Source organism: Trachemys scripta, chromosome 2, assembly GCF_013100865.1.
Source record: "Trachemys scripta elegans isolate TJP31775 chromosome 2, CAS_Tse_1.0, whole genome shotgun sequence".
NCBI classification, from domain to species: domain Eukaryota; kingdom Metazoa; phylum Chordata; order Testudines; family Emydidae; genus Trachemys; species Trachemys scripta.
The window spans coordinates 2,266,182-2,286,408 of record NC_048299.1 but is presented as its reverse complement, the minus strand read 5'-3'; the positions used below and the strand labels follow the sequence as shown (position 1 = coordinate 2,286,408).

The 20,227-nt window shown below is 49.2% G+C and overlaps 1 protein-coding gene across 1 annotated transcript in view; it reads right to left on the bottom strand.

The window, feature by feature from the left end:
* Positions 1–17,566, bottom strand: part of ELP6 (elongator acetyltransferase complex subunit 6) — a 44,572-nt gene extending 27,006 nt beyond the window's left edge. The window contains exons 1-3 of the mRNA XM_034759724.1: positions 17,407–17,566; positions 9,177–9,255; positions 6,614–6,684 (exon numbers count right to left, since the gene is read on the bottom strand). Coding sequence (XP_034615615.1) covers positions 6,614–6,684; positions 9,177–9,255; positions 17,407–17,460 — 204 coding nt within the window. The 5' untranslated portion in view covers positions 17,461–17,566. The remainder of the gene's footprint in view (positions 1–6,613; positions 6,685–9,176; positions 9,256–17,406) is intronic.
* Between the last annotated feature and the right edge of the window lie 2,661 nt (positions 17,567–20,227).

Genomic DNA, 20,227 nt, shown 5'->3' with positions numbered 1-20,227 from the left:
GCAATGGCAGTGGAACTGTTAAGCGTTCTGATGGAAGGTCATCACCAGCAGAGCAGGCGCTAGGAACCCAGCTTTGGCTTGGCAGTGCTGATACTCAGAAAAAAGAAAACTAAACATCTTTTATCTTGTAAATCGAGCAAACTTTGTTCTGGAGTCAATGAGACAAGAAACAGGGAACCTCACCAGGCTCTCTCTGGAGAGTCCCTTCAGAGTACAGTATCTCTGCACTAAGGCTCTAATAAAAGAGATTGTGGGCCAAGTTTTCCACTGGTGTAACTTGCCACTGTGCCAACTTTACACCAGCAGAGAATTTCTTGCTCTGTGCTAAAGCTGTGATTTCCATAGCGAGTAAAGCCATCCCTTTAGGTTTTAAGTTCTTCTGGGCCTTTTTTTATTTTTTCGTCCAGAACCTAGCACAATGCAGCCTCCAGCAGAAACAGAAATGAATAACCATCACTACTTTTCTAAAGTGTTTTGAGATCCTTTGGAATGAAGCCTCAGAAGTATACAATGCAATTATATTATTATGCCTTGGACTTCCAAATCCTGCTCAATAGAATAGGATTATCATTTTAGTAAGCAGCTCCTCTGTGCCGGGAACATTGTAGCTAGGAGATATTAGTGTCAGTGGGCCAAAGGCTCCACTTTTTGTTAAAATTAACATAATTTATACATATAAAAATCACACTGAGATCATCAAAAGTTAATAGATAGAGCTAGAGTCCAATTTGCAGCCCTTACTCATCTGCACTTAAATGGGCCTCTACTCACATACGGGCTACAGGAGCTCAGGAAGGGCCTGATTCTTAAGTACAATTAATAATCCTGTGCTGAATTACAGGGTACTGCTTTTTATAATCGCTCCTCCCCAACAAAAGGGCCTTGCCTACACTGGGGATTTCAGCCAGAGGTGCAAAACCCTAATAGAGACAGGCAACAAAACCCCACACCGTACATGCTATGATTTGTACTGGTGAGGGAAATCAGAGTAAGCTGCATCCATGCAGACTGCGGCTTAGCCTGCCTCCAGTAGGGTCTGCGCGAGTGTAATTGGGGAAAATCCCCACTGTAAACAGGGCCCAAGTCTAATAGTGAAACTATCCATCCAAGAAACACCTGTATTAAGACTGACACTGTGTTCATTTAGACAGAAGTTGATGTAACCTCTGCATCAGATCCAAGATGTCATTGCAAATCTAGTGGGGTTTAAATAACCTATGGCACAACCTTCAATGTCAAAGAGCCTCCGAGGAATTCAAGGACTACCATCCACACAGAGAATCCTGAAGTTATAATATAAGATTCACTCAGAGCACTGAGCCCAAAGTCAGGAGGTCAGCTGACAGATCAATAGATTTAACAGTCTCTTGGAATTCCCCGGGGAAGAACTGGATTGCTCCTTTCAGCCCATCCCTTTATGGACAATAACATTGTTCAGAGCAGTGAGGAACAAAACATTTCAATCTGCATCACACACATGCTCCAACTACTCCTCATTGTTCTCTCACTTTTTCAGAGTCTCCCAGGAGAGAGAGAGAGATGACAGCAACACCTATTAATAACAAACACACAGTCCTTGTCTGCACCGGGAAATTGCATCAGGTCAGAAATCATATTAACCAACATGATATTCCCCTTAATGTAAACAAGGATGCTCACGGCTGGACATGGTTATCCCTAGGGCACTGTCTCTGTCTACCATAGCTGCTAAGTGCTGTTTAACATCATGTTAATTAACACAGTTTCTAACATGATGCATTTTCCCCAAGGTAAACAGAGTTGCCAGCTTGGCTGCAAATCTCCCCGCTCCAGCTGCCTTGGCAGCGGTGAGAACTGCTCCCTGTCACAGCAGCCACAGAACCAGCAGAGTCCACCAGAAGCTGATTTGGGCTGAAGTGTGGAGATCTAGTTTGTAGGTGCTATTTACTTACTACAATCCTCCGAAGAATGTGTGAATGGGAGGAGAAAATAAAACCTCATCATCTTACCAAGGAAAAACAACAAGGAGTCTGGTGGCACCTTAAAGACTAACCGATTTATTTGGGCATAAGCTTTCGTGAGTAAAAACCTCACTTCTTCGGATCCGAAGAAGTGAGGTTTTTACTCACGAAAGCTTATGCCCAAATAAATCTGTTAGTCTTTTAGGTGCCACCAGACTCTTTGTTGTTTTTCCTTGGTAAGATGATGAGGTTTTATTTTCTCCTCCCATTCACACATTCTTCGGAGGATTGTAGTAAGTAAATAGCACCTACAAACTAGATCTCCACACTTCAGCCCAAATCAGCTTCTGGTGGACTCTGCTGGTTCTGTGGCTGCTGTGACAGGGAGCAGTTCTCACCGCTGCCAAGGCAGCTGGAGCGGGGAGATTTGCAGCCAAGCTGGCAACTCTGTTTACCTTGGGGAAAATGCATCATGTTAGAAACNTGTTAGTCTGTATCTACAAAAACAACAAGGAGTCTGGTGGCACCTTAAAGACTAACAGATTTATTTGGGCATAAGCTTTCGTGAGTAAAAACCTCACTTCTTCGGATCCGAAGAAGTGAGGTTTTTACTCACGAAAGCTTATGCCCAAATAAATCTGTTAGTCTTTAAGGTGCCACCAGACTCCTTGTTGTTTTTGTAGATACAGACTAACATGGCTACCCCCTGATACTTGTTACCAAGGAAAACTCATCCCACTCATGTTAGGTCTGAGCTCTCCACCTGTTTATCTCCTATTACAAGGGAATAATTGGGCACTAACTTTTGCCTCTTGCCTTATACTTAGATTGTAGGCCTCTTGGGACAGGGACCCTCTTTTTGATCTGTTTGTACCGTGTCCAGCACTAGGGGGCCTGGTCTGTGACTAAGGCCCCTGTGTGCACTGGGAATACAAAATACATAAATAAATGAAATAAGCAAAATGCAATTGCTTTATAAAGCACCAAACCCGACCCACTGGCCACGGCACAGAACACCTCAGCTTTACAAGCATCTTTTCCCCCTTGTGACAGAGTGCAGAGAGCCAGCAACTGAACCAGCACTCTGGTCACGGAAATCCAATTAGTTCCCCTGGGGAGGCCTGACTGAGGGAAGGAGTGACTAATTACTAGAGCAGCCTGGGCTGGGGAGATCTGAGGAGCTATGTATCCAGTTAACTGCAAGAGTAGAAAAGGAGCAGAGGAAGGAAGTGTGGGGGCCAGGCGGGGCCAAAGGGAGGTCTCTGCCCAGAGCCCAGCCAAGCTATAGTGAACCCCTTTATTCCAGCACTGTCTCTCCCTCTGACCTCCTTGGTCATACTCCAGGTGAAAGCCCTGACTCCTGCTAGCACCCAGCTCTTATTCCCCGCCCCCCCAACATCACACCTTCCCAGTCCTTTGTTCTCCAGGTGGAGAATGTTGCTCAGCCTCCCTGCAGAGAGGTGGGGAAATCCAAATCCCTCTGGGTCCTTGGTTGCTTGATGTCAATGGCCGGGCAATTGGATTTGCCACTGTCTTTTCAAATGTTCCTCTGATAGGGGGCCAAGGCCCAGACAGCTAGACAACAATCACACCTATCTCTCTTAGCCTGCCCTGAGAGCAAACAGACCTTTTCCACTCTCACTACGTAATAATTCAGCATATAGGAGAAACAGAGGCACAACCTCATAAAAATATTACAAAATATTGCCACTTCATCCCATTATGTTATTCTGAAATTGTAAGGTGTTCTAACTCATTGTTAGAAACCAAGAATCACCTAGAACCAATGTGGTACATCACAACGTAAGGTCTGTCTACACCGCAATCAGACGTGTGTGTGCAGCACATGTAGACATACCAGAGCTAGCTTTGAGCTAGCTAGCTAGCAGTGAAACCATGACAGCATGGGCTAGCCTCTTGAGTTCATACTCAGGATTCTGGGTGGTGTACATATTGGGGTTCAGGAAGTGGGCGGGCTTCTGGGTGGTGTAGCGGGGTGGTTACCCTGTTCCTGCCCTGAAGGGCTTAAAACAGCCCTGGGGGAAGGTTGTGGCTGGGAGCTGCTAAGCTGGGCTCATCAGGAAGCAGCTGCAGCTGGGCCACGCCCCAATCAGGCCACAGCTGGCCTGTATAAAAAGGCTGTGAGCCAGAGGCCCAGAACAGTCTCTCTCTGCATTCAGAGAGAGAAGGGCCTGGCTGCAGGACGCTTAACTAAGTGCCTAGAGTGGAGCAGGGCTGGGGAAAGCACTAGGGAGCCGGGGAGCTCCGGCCTAGGAAAGCCCCAGGCTGCAGGCCTGGTAAGGCTATTAGGTACTGGGTTGCAGGGGGCAGCCCAGAGGCAGCAGGTCCGAACCCCTTTGCCTGTAATGAGTGGCTGATACACTGCAGTCTGCCCCAGTGAACGGGGGCTAGATGGAGACTGGGCAGTAGCCAAGACTGAGGCAAAGTGGGGATAGTGGGTGGGGGTTCCCCTGGGAGGGGGGGACCCAGAACTGTTGGGGTACTGCCAGGGGGCAGCACCCCAAGTAAAAGGGCACCAGGGTCCAGGGTGGGACATGGGGGCCAGAGGACAGGCAGACCACTGGCCTGCAGAGGGCGCTCCAGGATGCTGGAAGAGCTAATTCCCGGAAGTCACCAGCAGGAGGCGCAGCAGGGGTGAGTCCGCTCATCTACAGTGGGCTTGTACATTCCCTGCTGCCGCAGCTTTATTGCTGTTATTCAACCAGGCTAGCTGAAAGAAAGCTAGCTCGGGTATGTCTACACACGCTGCACTCATGCCGCTAACAGCAGTGTAGACACAGATCCATAGCCTTGGGACAGCAGACAGAAAACTAAATATGGACTTTCAACGCAATCAAAGGGGGCATAGATCAGCGTTCATTTCGGACTCCCAGTCAGTACCCCGCCCAAGCCAGGGAAGCTAATGAGCCAACCAGCAGACTAAACTCGGTGATGAATCCTGGTCACCTGAAGCATGTTGCGCATACGCTAAGAAGAATGCAATCAAATAAGCCCATGAAATCTTGAATTGCCTACAAAGGCATCATGTCACACAGTGAGGCAGCAAGTGTTCCTCGCTATACCACTAATGAAACTGCACCTACCAGGCTAGATTTAGTTTAGTTTAATGCTGCCAGAGGCGAGGGAAGGAATTCAGAGAAGAGTAACAAAAATGATTACGTTGATGGAGAGACTCAGATTTATGAAGGAAGACCGAGAGAGCTAAATATATGCAGTTTGGCTAAGCACTGACTAAGGGGGAAACAGGGTAACTGCACACAAGTATGGGCAGGGGGTAAACACCAGAGAGGCAGAGGAATGTCTTTGGGTGGTACAAGGTTTACCTACAAGTAACTGGATGAAGTTCAGCAAAGGATGATGTTTAGAATGAATGTTAAGGATTTCTTAATTGGAATCTCTCTGAGATTGTTCAGTTTCTCCAGATATTTCTGGAGCTCCTCCCCCACACTCCCAATCACCTGTGTAACCAAGCTTCCCCAAGAAGAAACCCCATACTAGAGTTACCTAGGCCTGAAGCACACATTACAGAGAGCAACCCTGCACTGGCTGCTCAGGGATGGACATGATGGTTGAACTGATCTTTCTACGATAACAATGGCTTTCCAGCCCATTCTGCATGAGCATGTCAGTGACTTTGATTGCTCCACCTCAGGGACTCTGAACCTTTTTCATAGCACGGACTACACCTTAATAAAGAGATTGTTTCATGGTCCCATCTCCCCACCCATTTGCAATTGCATAACATCACTGCGGCAACTACACCCATGGCTTGCCTAAACCGCATTTAATGTATTTTTAGCTTCTTGTAATATTATGTAGCAGACAGAAACAAGGAGGAGAGTTAGCCCCACGTAACCAGCCAGCTCTCCCACGGCCACGAGTAGATGCTCCACAGACCTCATATACACAGCCACTGCTCTCCCTTCTTTTGGGCCCAACGCACAAACCACCGAGTAGGTAAAATACTATGTTATCCATTCCGTTCCACTGCCATATTCACTCAGCCAGCCCTAAGCTTAGGTCTAACCCAGCTGCATCACATTGCAGGGATATACATAAGCGGAGATTGGCCACATGTGGATTTGGTTCCCTGTCCCCCTCGCCATATAACAAATATGGGGACCACTGAACCCAATATCAAAGTTCTCAAGGATTCCTAACCTTGGAAAGCTGGTAACAATCTGCCAGACCTGAAAAATGCTTTAGATTCCAGCATTAAGGGCCAAAATGAACCTGGGAGTAAGTGTATTAAACGCCCATTGCGGTCGGTGGAACTGCACCCACTTACACCTAAGCTTACTTTGGTTCTTAGATACAGTCTCTTACTAAACTTTTAACAGAATTAATCAATGTTTTCAATCTGTCCCAGTTGAATCAAAAGCGTTCCGCTGAGAAATGTCTGCTGGCTCCCTGCACATTTAAATCTTCCTCTTCCCCAACATGACGGTGCTTAGAAAAGATAACAATGTCCATCAAAGAGTTAACCCTGGAGCAGGAGCCACATGCTAACGATCGAATTAGTGACCAGAATCAGACCTTCATGGAACAGAAATGGCATTGCTCTCAAGTGGCAGTAGCTTCCAAAGGCTACAAACCCTAACCCCACTACTCAAGCATGAATGATAGTTATGATCATATTCCAAGAGACTTACCAGCTTCTGTGCTATGATGTTATAGTGACTGAAGGACTGGAGCAGGGCCACAAAACAGACTTTACAGCCAGCTGGGAAATAAGACAAGACACGTTATCCCTTCAGTGTTGTAAGCTCCCCACTATCAAGGCATTTGCAATGAAGAAGAGTCAGACAACCAAAAACCTATCAAAAAGAGCCCAAGGGGAGAAGACTCTCACCACCCGATGGAGTCGCTGGCTCAAATTTAATGTACGTTTATTTTAAACCTTTAAATAGATGATCGCTCCCCCATTTAAAGAAAACTTTGTTCAGTTAAAAAAAATTAAAATGTTGCTTAAAAAAAGCCCATAAATTAGAAAGCCACTTATGTCTCCCCTCCCTGCTGCCATGGGAGCCCCAAGCATTCTCTACCGCTGGAGAGTCTTTAAAATAAGGACTATGGGCCACACCAAGACATGGTCTCAGGGGCGGCGCCAGGGTTTTTGGCGCCCTTGGCGGGGGTCCTTCCACACTCCCAGTCATCGTCATCAATTCTGCAGCGGGGGGGGGGGAGGGTGTCCTTCTGCGCTCCCGGTTTTCGGGGCACTTCGGCGGCGGGTCCCGGAGCGAGTGAAGGACCCGCCACAGAATTACCACCGAAGACCCGGAGCGCGGAAGGACCAAGGGCGGCAAAATGCTGCCCTCCCAAATCCTGGAGCCCTAGGCAACTGCCTAGGTTGCCTAAATGGAAGCGCCGGCCCTGCATGGTCTTGTCTGATGAATTAATATCTCTTGGAGTATCAAAAGGCCCTTTCATTTGGCTATCATGGGGCACGCACATGGTTTAGTCCTTGTCTTGACAGATTCACAAGTTTGGACATAATGATAAATGAGAAGTTTCAACAAAGAAGTCTCTTTTAAGAAAGTTACATACAGGTTTTGGAAAATAAAGGCCCTGGGTGTTTGAGGAACATAACACACAGTATCCATCAGAAACACGGTCTTTGAGATTTGGGGCACACGGAATTAATTCGATGCGATTGCTTCTCCCCATTGGAGACTGTGGCTTAGTAAAGTGAGTTCAGTTGGGTCAGTTTAGCCTACAGTGAATGTTCAATGATGTCAGAAAGCCACCAAGCAGTCTGGCAGTTTCTGCTAGCCAGTGACATTCTACTCAAACCATACAGTGACATTCTACTCAAACCATACGGATGTGCTACCAATCAGGACTGAGGATCCCTGGCAGAGTTGCGGAGGCTGGACTGAGGTTCATTGGCAGAGTTTCTCTATCTGGATATTCCGATAGTACCCATTGCCAAAGTAGCTGACCAAGCACAGTAGCTCTGGGTGGGTCTCAGGACTAACGGGAGGACAGGATTGTGGCACATGGATGGAATACTGTGAGGGATTCCAGGACAGCAAACGGTGTTTGCTGCTCAGGAATGTAGTGCACTGGCAGAGCCGGGCCAGGGCACAGAACTACATTATAAGGGAGTGCTGAGGATCAGAACTGAAGCCTATTAGAAACCCAGGATGGAAAGCCTGCACGGTGCATAGGTCAATATGCAGCTGTGTACATCCTTCACTTTCAAAAGCACTCAATATTTTACATTCAGTTCAAACAAATGAAGGGAAAATTTGGCAAAATTCTTCCCTCGGGGACACCCCTGCAACTGCACTGAGTGCAACAGGGATACACAGGCATAACGGAGGACAGAATTTGATGCACCAGCACCTATGTGCTAAACATCAATGCAGGTTCGGAAGGCTGGTTCCTGAGAGTCACATTATGTCACAATCCAAACCGATTTATCCAGGACTGCAGCTTTGCCAGGAGAGGTTTGGAAAAGTTCAGGACTCCTCACAATAGTATTTAAAACAATCCAACTAGACAGGCCTGCTCTGCTGTAGCAGATGAGTCATTAGCAGGAGAGACACTATTACTCAACTTGCCATTTGGGCTGGGTTTTTGTTTGTTCTTTTTTAAACGCAGTCATGGGTACCAGAAAGTTTGCTGATATTTGTAACATAATATTCCTTTTACATTTCAAAATGTGTGGGTAGTGATTGAGCTTATGTTATATAGCAACTTCCAGACCTAACAAACCAGAGCGTTTTACAACATTCATTTAATTTCACGTATCAGAGAGGTAGCCGTGTTAGTCTGGATCTGTAAAAAGCAACAGAGTCCTGTGGCACCTTCAAGACTAACAGATGTATTGGAGCATAAGCTTTCGAATACCCACTTCATCAGATGCATGTCTGACGAAGTGGGAATTCTCCCACGAAAGCTGTTAGTCTTAAAGGTGCCACAGGATTCTCTGTTGCTGTTTAATTTCACAACATCCCTACGTCTAAGTATGCTGTGCATTTTGCAGATGGTGAAGCTGAGCCACAGAGAGATGAAGTGACTTGCCCAAGATCACAGAGAAAGCCCAAAGGCAGAGGTCCAACTCCCAGTGTCCTGCTCAAATGATAAGAGGACACAGTCTCCCTAAAACCAAGCTCTATTCCATCGGCTATAGTTCATGTGTCGGCTGGATGATTCTACCAGAGCGATGCAAGTCACATCTTCTCTGCAGAGCTCCACGTTCTCACATACCTTTGAGATAAAAGGAGAGGAAGTGGTGCACCAGGAAGCTGCCATCTGTCTTGGTGTCGCGCAGCAATGTGAGCTTCCCCTGGAAAACAATGAGCAAAGAGCCTTCAAGAAAGGAGAGAGATGAGGGGGGATTTGAAAGCAGCCTTCAACTACCTGAAAGGGGGGTCCAAAGAGGATGGAGCTCGGCTGTTCTCAGTGGGAGCAGATGATAGAACAAGGAGCAATGGTCTCAAGTAGCAGTGGGGGAGGTCTAGGTTGGATATTAGGAAACACTATTTCACTAGGAGGGTGGTGAAGCACTGGAATGGGTTCCCTAGGGAGGTGGTGGAATCTCCATCCTTAGAGGTTTTTAAGGCCCGGCTTGACAAAGCCCTGGCTGGGATGACTTAGTTGGGGTTGGTCCTGCTTTGAGCAGGGGGTTGGACTAGATGACGTCCTGAGGTCCCTTCCAACCCTAATCTTCTATGATTCTAGGTGGCAAAATTAAAATGCTGATCCCCGTCCCCGCATCACAGCTACGAAGGCGGCAGAATCGACGTTGACCGAGGCACACAGCTATGAGGGGGTCTCCACTGCTATTTGTGACTGGTTACAGGGAAGAGTCACAGACTGGTCCTCAAGCTGCCTCTGTAGATTTGTCCCTTACAACTAGCACCAAACCCCTAGATTCAGGGAAGAGACTCAGGTCCCAGCTACCTCTATAAATTCTACCACGTTAGGAGAGCTAGGATTGGCTCCCAGCATGGATTGGTCTTGAAATATGAATAGGACCAAATGGTGGAAAGTGTTCCCAGATTGTGCTACAGCGCTGCCAAGTCCAAAGCTGTAGCAGGGTACAGAAATATGGTTCAAACACACTGCAGCTCTATCTGCGATTTATTTTAAGGTGTTCTTCTGGCCCAGGACGGATGTAACAGGCTGATTTCAGTTGGAACACTAACACCTTGTTCATGCTGGCATCAGGCCCAGGATAAACATGTTTGTCACTAGCAGAGTTCTAGTGAGTTACCCTCATCAGTGTAGGCCCAATCTACACTACAAAAGTATAGTGTCTGGACGCTGTGGCTAAGTCTATCCTAGACTCCTGCCCTCCAGAATTTCCTGCTGTTGTTACTGCTGGTGCAACTCCACTGTTAGTAGCAATAGCAGGAACATTAGCGTAGGCAAGATGCAGGTGGCTGCTGAAGTTTTGACCACTGTGTGTAGTCTACCTATGCTCAGAGCAGGTCTAGACAACATGATGGTGAAACACTAGATACCAGTCTACCACTGATGGTAGCAGTAGTGAAAAAATTTTGCGGGGGAAAGAGGGGAAACTGTAGCACAAATTGCCATTACTGGGACAAGCGGATCTAGGCCCTTCCCCTCAACTGAGTGGGAGGATCCATTGGACCCAGGCCACAACTCAATGCAGGAGACAACAAATAAATACAGGAACAGGAATAAGGTCAAAGGTTGAAAATTAGGGATCCAGAGGAGGACACCGAGCAGAGAACCCCAGATAGTGGACACTGCCCAGAGGTATTCTGCCTAGAGGCGTGATCAGGTAAGTAGGGCCCTTCCAACTTCATGGCATAAAAAGTGTGTCAGGGACCGTGAAATAAGCCCTTCCCCGTGAAATCCGATGTCCCCTTGTTCCTAGGAGAACCCCAGCAAAGGGGGCTCCTAGCTCCAACTGGGCAGGGAAGGAACGGAACTTGTCCCTCCCCTGCACACTGCTCTGGGGGTGGGGGGAGACCAGACCCACCTCCGGGTGCCTCCCCCTGCTGCAGGACGCTCTCTCAGACTGGGCAGCAGCCTGAGGTTCCTGCAGCTGGAGGAAGCTTGTGGAGTTGTGTCCAATCTTCCCTGTGCTGCTGAGAGCGCCCCAGCAAGCAGCTCCTAGCTGCTACTCCGGGCAGGGCTGGGGCATGACAGGACTTGCTCTTTCCCTGCAGGGCTGCTCTTGGATCTCTCTCCCGGCTGCAGATAGGAAGCAAGTGGGGAGAAGGGGGTGCGGAGCTATTCCCCTCCCTTTGCAGCTGCCTGGGGAGGGGGCATCGTACATTTGCAAGTGCTAATATACCATTGGAAAAACTTGATCACCCAAAGCTGCATGAGTTCATTCAACGGAATGTACAAAATGCCGGTTGCTTACCAAGTGCGAATAAGCTACGACACAACTACCTTCCAAAGGTTTTTGCTACACATTTTGAGGAGATAAATTCTCAAATTCACTCGTGTGTCTTTTGCAATTATTTCGGATGAGTCCACAGATGAACACGACAACCATGTACTGCATGTTCTGTTTGATTTTATTTCTGGCAAGGCCGAAGATGTACAGACAGGAAAGCTAACAATAGTGCTCACCGACTGCTGTTAACTACACGACAGTTTCTCAAGTGATAATTAAAACCATTTCAAAGTACAGTGCAAACTTTGACAAAGTATCTGCTTTCATAAGTGACAATGCAACTTACATGACGAAATCTTTCAAATCGGTTCTCCAAGGTCTAAGGCCAAATGGGCACATATAATTTCTCTTGTCAATGAGCTGTAGAGATGTGAGTTTGGTAAAGCTGATAAACTGGTCAGCTACATTAAAAAGATCTTCAAACACTGCCCTAGCTGCAAACTTCGATACAGGCAGCACATTGCAAACACTGAAATTGGGGAACAAAAAACTGCACTTCCCCCAGAGCCAGTAATGACTTGTTGGAATTCCTGGTTTGGGGCTGTACAATACCATGCAGCTCACCTGAAGTACTGCTCAGAGTTTGTCTCTGAAGAGCTGACACCGAAAACGCAAGTTTTAACAGAACTCTCAACCCTTCTAAATGATGCTCAGCTGAATGAAGAAGTTCAGTTTGTTGCCAAAAATGCCACAGGACTCATGGACTTAATCACTTGGTTTGAATCTCGACATGTCACGACCCACCAAGCGTACAACAAAGAAATGGATGTGTGGTTCTGGGATGAACCACAGTCAAACGAAAAATCACTCTGAAATGCTGAGTTCAATGCCAGTGCTCAGCAGGTGTTTTCTTGCATGGCAAAGAAACTCAGACAATACTACTGCTATGGGGAAGAGACAAGCGACGTAGCAAAAATGTCTCAAAAATTTCAACAACCTGCAGCCGTGTTCCTAAAAGCGGTGTGTATTTTTGACCCTGCACAAATGCACCTGCTGATGGTGGATTTAACCTCGCTTAATGCAATTCCTGGCTTTGATAAGAATTGTAGGCTGGAGATGCCTGCTCACAAAAATATTGCGAAAGAAGCGAACTGTAGTCTACCTGTGCTACAGTTTTGGAACCCAGTGGAAGGCAGAATCCCCCATCTTGCAAGGCTAGCTCGGCGCTGTCTGACATTTCCAACGAACTCTGTGGATGCAGAGAGAGTCGTGTCTAAACACAGCACAGAGACAGGGAATGAAGAAAGACATGGTCGCTGGATGCTCCATGCTGACATTCAACTAATGACATTTGAAACCAGAACTCCCCCCCTCCCTTGTTTTTGTTAATTTAAAGCTGTGGTTCACAAGTTTGAGATGACTACCCAACAAAACGGTCTCAGATGCCCGTATCTACCAATCAGGGAGCTGAGCCCTGAGTGTTATTTGCTGCTGTGAAGTGTCCATCGATAAATCCTGTCAGGTTCACATGACTTTTATCTTATTGAAACAAGCCAATAATTGCATCTTGAAGGGGGGGGCACACCCTGTCCAGTGACCACTCCCGCTACAGCTGCAGAGCGATGGGGGCAAGAAGCAAGTGGGGGGCAGAGGGTGTGGAGCTTTCTGCAGTCGGGAGAGGTTCCCAAGAGCAGCCGTGCACAGGAAGAGCAAGACTTGTTCCCCCAAGCTGGCCAGAACTAGCAGCTAGGAGCCCCTGGCTGGGACGCTCCCAGCAGCACGAGGGAGATCAGACCCACCTCTACCTCCAGGAACCTCCTGCGGCTGCAGGAAGCTCTGCGGTTGCTGCCTTCAGAGTCCAGCTCTGAAGGCAGCACAGAAGTGAGGGTGGAAATCCCATGATCACCCTACAACAGGTGTGCGACACCCCCCACACACACATACACAATCCCCTTTTGGGTCGGGACCCCCCCATGGTTACAACACCGTGAAATTTCAGATTTAAACAACTGAAAACATGAAATTTACCAATTTTCAAATCCTCTGGCCGGGAAATTGACCATAATGGACCGTGACTTTGGTAGGGCCCTACAGATAAGGGACCGAAAATAGACCCCACAGTTGCAGAGCAACACCCCAGTCCAGTTTCCTCCTCCTGGTACAATGGATGCCCATTTTGGCCAGCACCAGGAGGAGGTTGACAAAGAGGACTTGCAATTTTGTGGGGCTCTGGATGGGGTGTGCATAAATGGGGAGGTGCAAACCGAACTTCATTAAAAGGCTTTGGAGGAGCTGGAAGAGGGCTGCAGCGTGACAAGCTCTATATAGATGGCTGCCAGGATCTCCCTCTTGCTGCAAAAGGGACAGGTGTCAGGGGAGTTTATGAACCATGCCAGCTACACACCCGTGCTTACGGCTCCACGTAAGAGCAGCCAACTAATACCCCCAGCGGTGTGTGGAACCAGAGTGAGAACAGACTGACTCACTGGGGTTCCTTGCCCTCCTCAGGTGGCAGCAGGTCCTGTTACCTGGTGTCAGGGCAGGACACGAGGGCAAGGCAGTGGATGGTATGAAGCATGAACTTGTACAGATGTTCTCCAGGTGCAGTTCGGAGGCGGACCAGCTGGATGTCACTCAGATGACTCAGGTGAAGCGTTGGGGCAGCCAGGGCCCAATTACAAGCTCTGGGGGGTAGTGGTGAGCAGGGATCACCCTCCCACAGGACCCACTCAAGGAAAGCAAGAGAACAGGGAGCAAGGGGGGAAAGTGCAGCGTGGACAAGACTTGTGTTAGAGCAGGGCAGTACCCTGACTACTATTACCTGGTTCAGTCTTGCCTAGGTGGTTGCAATCAAGCCATCTTATGATGATGTAATGACCCTGTTCTGTTACAGGGCTATAGCATGGTCCCATTTACACAGGCAAAATCAAATCCTCTTTTAACATGGCATAAGCATTCCCATGTTATAATATGATGCCCTAGTAACATAACTGTAGAAATGAGCTAACCAGGGGGAAGACACGGAGCAACATGCACCACAGTTTGGCCAGAACAGTTCCAGATAAATCCTCCGACTACCATGATGAAGGAAAACAGGATTAGAATTCAGATTAAACAACTGGTTTCGTAGCTTGTCTTTCAGCACGCTGTGCAATATGCCACAGGTCTTTTCCCACGAATAACAAACACTTAGGCTATGTATACAATGGCAGAGTTTTTTTGCCAAGAGCTTAATCGCTGATAAAAAAAAGCGCTTAAAGAAAACCACTGTTGTGTTTCACATTGTCTTCCACTGGAGGCATAGCGTGTTCACACTTGCAGCACTTGCATCACCAATGAGAGCAGTGCACTGCGGGTAACTATCCCACAGTGCAGCTCTCCCCCTTCTGCCGCTAGGTCTTGTGGGAAGGCGGAGGGGATTGTGGCGTATCATGGGTCCAGGCTTAATGCCCTGTGATGCACTGCTTTCTGTGTGCATTCCATGTGCTTCCGTCTTCAGTTTTTAGCATTTTTCAATGTCCCTTGCTTTCTGCTTTCCCTGCCACATCTATCTGCAGGAATGTATCCCGCAATGCTCTCCATTGCTCTGCTAACTCTCACTAGCACATCATGAGCGGCAGTGGAGTTAATCTTGAAGCTACAAAGGCAACAGCAGTCACAGTTGCTTGACGCGGTGTCCCGACATGGAAAGCAGCAACATTAGATTGCTTTTGGCATCCATGGAGGAGCTGAACAGAGTGGAATGTCACTCTTGGGCTCAGGAAGCTAGCACAGAGTGGTGGGATCACATCATTATGCAAGTCTGGGAGGACAAGCAGGGGCTGCAGAACGGTTAGATGCGGAAAGCCACCTTCCTGGAACTGTGTGCCCAGCCCTGCGGCGCAAGGACACCAGAATGAGAGCTGCCCTCTCGGTGGAGATGTGCATGGCTATCGCAGTGTGGAAGCTGGTGACTCCAGACTGCTACTGGTCGGTTGCGAACCAGTTGGGAGCGGGGAAGTCGACCATTGGGGCTGTGTTAACGCACGTGTGCAAGGCCATTAATCGCATCTTGCTGCGAAAGATCATGACTCTTGGCAATGTGTGTGAAATTGTGGATAGCTTTGCAGAAATGGGTTTCCCTAACTGCAGAGGCAATAGATGGCATGCATATTCCGATTCTGGCACCGGACCATCTTGCAACCAAGTACATCAATCAGAAGAGTACTTCTCCATGGTTTTGCAAGTGCTTGTGGATCCCCGTGAGCATTTCACTGACATTAATGCGGGGTGGTCCAGAAGGGTGCATGATGCACGTATCTTTAGGAACACTGGCCTGTATAGAAAGATGCAAGCAGGGACTTTCTTTCCAGACCAGAAGATCACCGTAGGGGAAGCTGAAATGCCCATAGTGATCCTGGGAGACCCAGCGTACCCCTTAATGCCATGGCTCATGAAGCCGTACACAGGAAATCTAGATAGCAGTAAGGAGCAGTTCAACAACAGGCTGAGTAGGTGCAGAATGACCCTTGAATGTGCATTTGGCCGACTAAAGGTGCACTGGCAATGCCTATATGGCAGGTTAGACCTGAACAAGGAAAATATTCCCATGGTTATAGCCAAGTGTTGTACGCTGCATAATATTTGTGAAGGAAAGGGTGACCCGTGTACTCAGGGGTGGACTGCCAAGGCAGAACGCCTGGCTGTTGATTTTGAGCAGCCAGATACCAGGGTTATTAGAGGGGCGCAACGTGGAGCAATAAGAATCAGGGATGCCTTGAGGCCACTCTTTGAAGATGAAAACCAGGATTGTTTGTTGCTATGTTTGGGTACTGCAACAGTTAATTACACTTGGTATGCTAGGAAGCAGTTGTGATTGTTAAGGCCTGGGATTCAATGTAAGGAACTAATAAAAGTGCCTGTTGATTTGCAGGTGCCATGGTATCATACCAATGGTCCATCCAGCCCAGTATTCTGTCTTCTGACAGTGACCAATGCCAGGTCCTTCAGAGGGGATGAACAGACCAGGTAATAGTCAAGTGATCCATCTCCTGTCACCCATTCCCGCCTTCTGGCAAACAGAGGCTAGGGACACTTCAGAACATGGTTTGGAAATGGGTCACGGCCCCTCTCAGAGAACCTTGTGCCACAGGCTAGGGGAGCTCTGCCTTTCCAAGGGGCATGTTTAGACCAGACCTCCAGTCACAGGGAAACACATGGGGGAGGCAGAGGGGAATGGGGCGGCAAAGGGGCATGCGGGGGACATGCGTTCCAGGGGAAGCAAAACAGGGGGGGGTCATCCAGCCAACCAGGGGACCCACAGCCTCAGGGATGGGGCAGACCAGGGATAAGGGGGGCATCCAGCAGCACCAAGGGGGTGTCAGAGTCATCTGGGGTAGGGGTTCCCAAACTGTGGGCCACAACACTGTCCCAGGTTATCCACCATGGGTGGAGTTGGGAGGAGCATGGGGCCCCTCCAACCCTCACCCCAACTGTATACGTTCGCAGAGTGGCAGCCAGTGATGGCCGCCACCCAGAGCTGGAGGAGCCCTGCACCCCCATGGGTGGCAGAGGGAAAAGTGGAGCCACCGAGTGATGGGTGAGGAAAAGGGGCCAACCCTGACAGGCAGCAGCTCCCAGGGCAGCTGGAGGATTCGTGGCCATTCCCCACAAACGATGGCTGTCAGACCCCTTGTAGTATTGGTCCAGTGGCCCCTCCAGGGACTGGGGCTCGGCAGTGCCTGGCCAGGGGACCTGGGGAGGTGGCACAGCCACCGCCAAGCCCGCCCAGGGACCCCTCAAGGCAGCTAGTGCCACCCAGGCGCCACGCCCCCCTTTGGCCCGAGTGGGCACAGCAGGTCTGGCGGAGACTACAGTTCCCAGCATCCAACGCTCCGCGAGCGGGCAGGGCGGCCGCGCTATAACCGCAGAGCCCGAGCGGCACGGCCCAGGCAGACTACAGCTCCCGGCATGCACCACTCCTCCCTGAGCGGAGGGGCAGAGAGGGGACTACAGCTCCCAGCAGGCGCTACTCATCCGTGACCGAGCGGTGCATTCTGGGAGTCGTAGTCCCGATCGGGCCCCCCACATCCCGTCAGGACAGTGGCGGGCGGCAGCCAGGACCGAGCCCCTCCTCACCTGCTCGGGCCTCTCCGGGGAAGCGTTCAGCAGCTCGTTCAGCTCCGCGAACATTCTGCTCCAGGCTTTCTGCTCCGCCGCTCCCTTCGCCACAGCCCGTACGGTGCCCGCCGAGGGACCCGCAGGGCCGTTCAGAAGCCGCGCGCCGGCTCGTGCTGCTGACCCTGCAGAATGTAATACGCATGCGCCTCTCTCTCGCCCCGCCCTCTCGAACTGCGGGCTGTGCTGCTGCAGCCTCCGTGACTGTCCCACGTGGGGTGACAGTTCCCCTCACGGCCCCCCATGACAGCCCCGCGCGGGGCGACAGTTCCCCTCACGGCCCCAGCGACCCCACCCCCCCACGTGGGGCGACAGTTCCCCTCACGGTCCCCCATGACAGCCCCACGTGGGGCGACAGTTCCCCTCACGGCCCCCCATGACTGTCCCACGTGGGGTGACAATTCCCCTCACGGCCCCAGCGATCCCATCCACGTGGGGTGACAATTCCCCTCACTGCCCCCCATGATAGCCCCGGGTGGGGCGACAGTTCCCCTCACGACCCCCCATGCCAGCACCGTGTGAGGGGACAGTTCCCCTCACGCTCCCCCATGACAGCCCCGGGTGGGGCAACAGTTCCCCTCACGCTCCCCCATGACAGCCCCGCATGGGGCGACAGTTCCCCTCACGACCCCCCGTGACAGCCCCGCGTGGGGCGACAGTTCCCCTCACGACTCCCCGTGACAGCCCCAGGTGGGGCGACAGTTCCCCTCACGACTCCCCGTGACAGCCCCGCGTGGGGTGACAATTCCCCTCAGACCACCGCACGTGTGGTCATAAGAACGGCCATACTGGGTCAGACCAATGGTCCATCTAGCCCAGTATCCTGTCTTCTGACAGTGGCCAATGTCAGGTGCCCCAGAGGGTACAGTTTCTCTGATGCCTATTATATAGAATAGAATAGAATATCAAGGTTGGAAGGGACCTCAGGAAATCATCTAGTCCAACCCCCTGCTCAAAGCAGGACAAATCCCCAGAGAAGGTGTTTTTTTTTTTTACCCCAGTTCCCTAAATGGCTCCCTCACAACCCTGAGTTTAGCAGGCCAATGCTCAAACCATATCCTCATTTAATACTAGGCCCTCTAGTTCACCGATCTTATTTAGACTTCTAGCCTTTGTATGTAAGCACTTTAAAAACTTGTCACTTTTTAGCTGTCTGCCATTACATGATGTAATTGAATGGGTCTTTTTTTCATTTAACTGTTTCTCATCAGCTCCTACCTGTATTTTATCATCTTCCATCTTCTCCTCCTTATTAGGACATAGATAATCTCCATTAATAGATCCTCCCCTAAGGGATGTCTCTGTCTGAACCACGTGCTCCTTTGCACCTGTTGGCTTTCCCCCAGCCCTTAGTTTCAAAACTGCTCTACAACTTTTTTAATTTTAAGTGCCAGCAATGTGGTTCCATTTTGGTTTAGGTGGAGCCCATCCTTCCTGTATAGGCTCCCCCTTTCCCAAAAGTTTCTCCAGTTCCTAATAAATCTAAACCCCTCCTCCCTACACCATCATCTCATCCATGTATTGAGACCCTGCAGTTCTGCCAGTCCAAGTGGCCCTGCGTGTGGAACTGGAAGCATTTCAGAGAATGCGACCATGGAGGTCTTGGACTTCAATCTCTTACCTAGCAGCCTACATTTGGCCTCCAGGACCTCTCTCCTAACCTTCCCTATGTCATTGGTACCTACATAGTGTCATAGTGGTTAAATATCTCTTAGGCATCTTAACATTTCTGAAATGAACTTTTCAAGATCACCGGGTGGGATATATTCTTCTGAGGGGCTTTGCCAATGGAATACATCCTTTTTTACGGTCCACTAGAGTCTGATGATTTTCAGAGCAATACATAGAAGTTATATGTTTATTCAAGCTTTTAATTAATCACTAATTCCCCTCACGACCCCCGGCAACTGCCCTGCATGGGGTGACAATTCCCCTCAACCCCCCACGACCGCCCTGCATGGGGCAACAATTCCCCTCACGACCACCCACAACAGCCCCTCGTGTGGTGCCAATTCCCCTCACGACCTGTGCAACTGCCCCACGTGGGGTGACAATTTCCCTCATGGCCTCCCATGACAGCCCCACATGGGGCTAATCTATTAGAGTTCTTTGAAGGGGTCAACAAACGTGGACAAGGGGGATCCAGTGGACATAGTGTACTTAGATTTCCAGAAAGCCTTTGACAAGGTCCCTCACCAAAGATTCTTATGTAAATTAAGTTGTCATGGGATAAAAGGGAAGGTCCTTTCATGGATTGAGAACTGATTAAAAGACAGGGAACAAAGGGTAGGAATTAATGGTAAATTCTCAGAATGGAGAGGGGTAACTAGTGGTGTTCCCAAGGGTCAGTCCTAGGACCAATCCTATTCAACTTATTCATAAATGATCTGGAGAAAGGGGTAAACAGTGAGGTGGCAAAGTTTGCAGATGATACTAAACTGCTCAAGATAGTTAAGACCAAAGTAGACTGTGAAGAACTTAAAAAAAATCTCACAAAACTAAGTGGGCAACAAAATGGCAAATTAAATTTATTGTGGATAAATGTAAAGTAATGCACATTGGAAAAAATAACCCCAACTATACATACAATATGATGGGGGCTAATTTAGCTACAACGAATCAGGAAAAAGATCTTGGCGTCATCGTGGATAGTTCTCTGAAGACGTCCATACAGTGTGCAGACGCTGTCAAAAAAGCAAACAGGATGTTAGGAATCATTAAAAAGGGGATAGAGAATAAGACTGAGAATATATTATTGCCCTTATATAAATCGATGGTACGC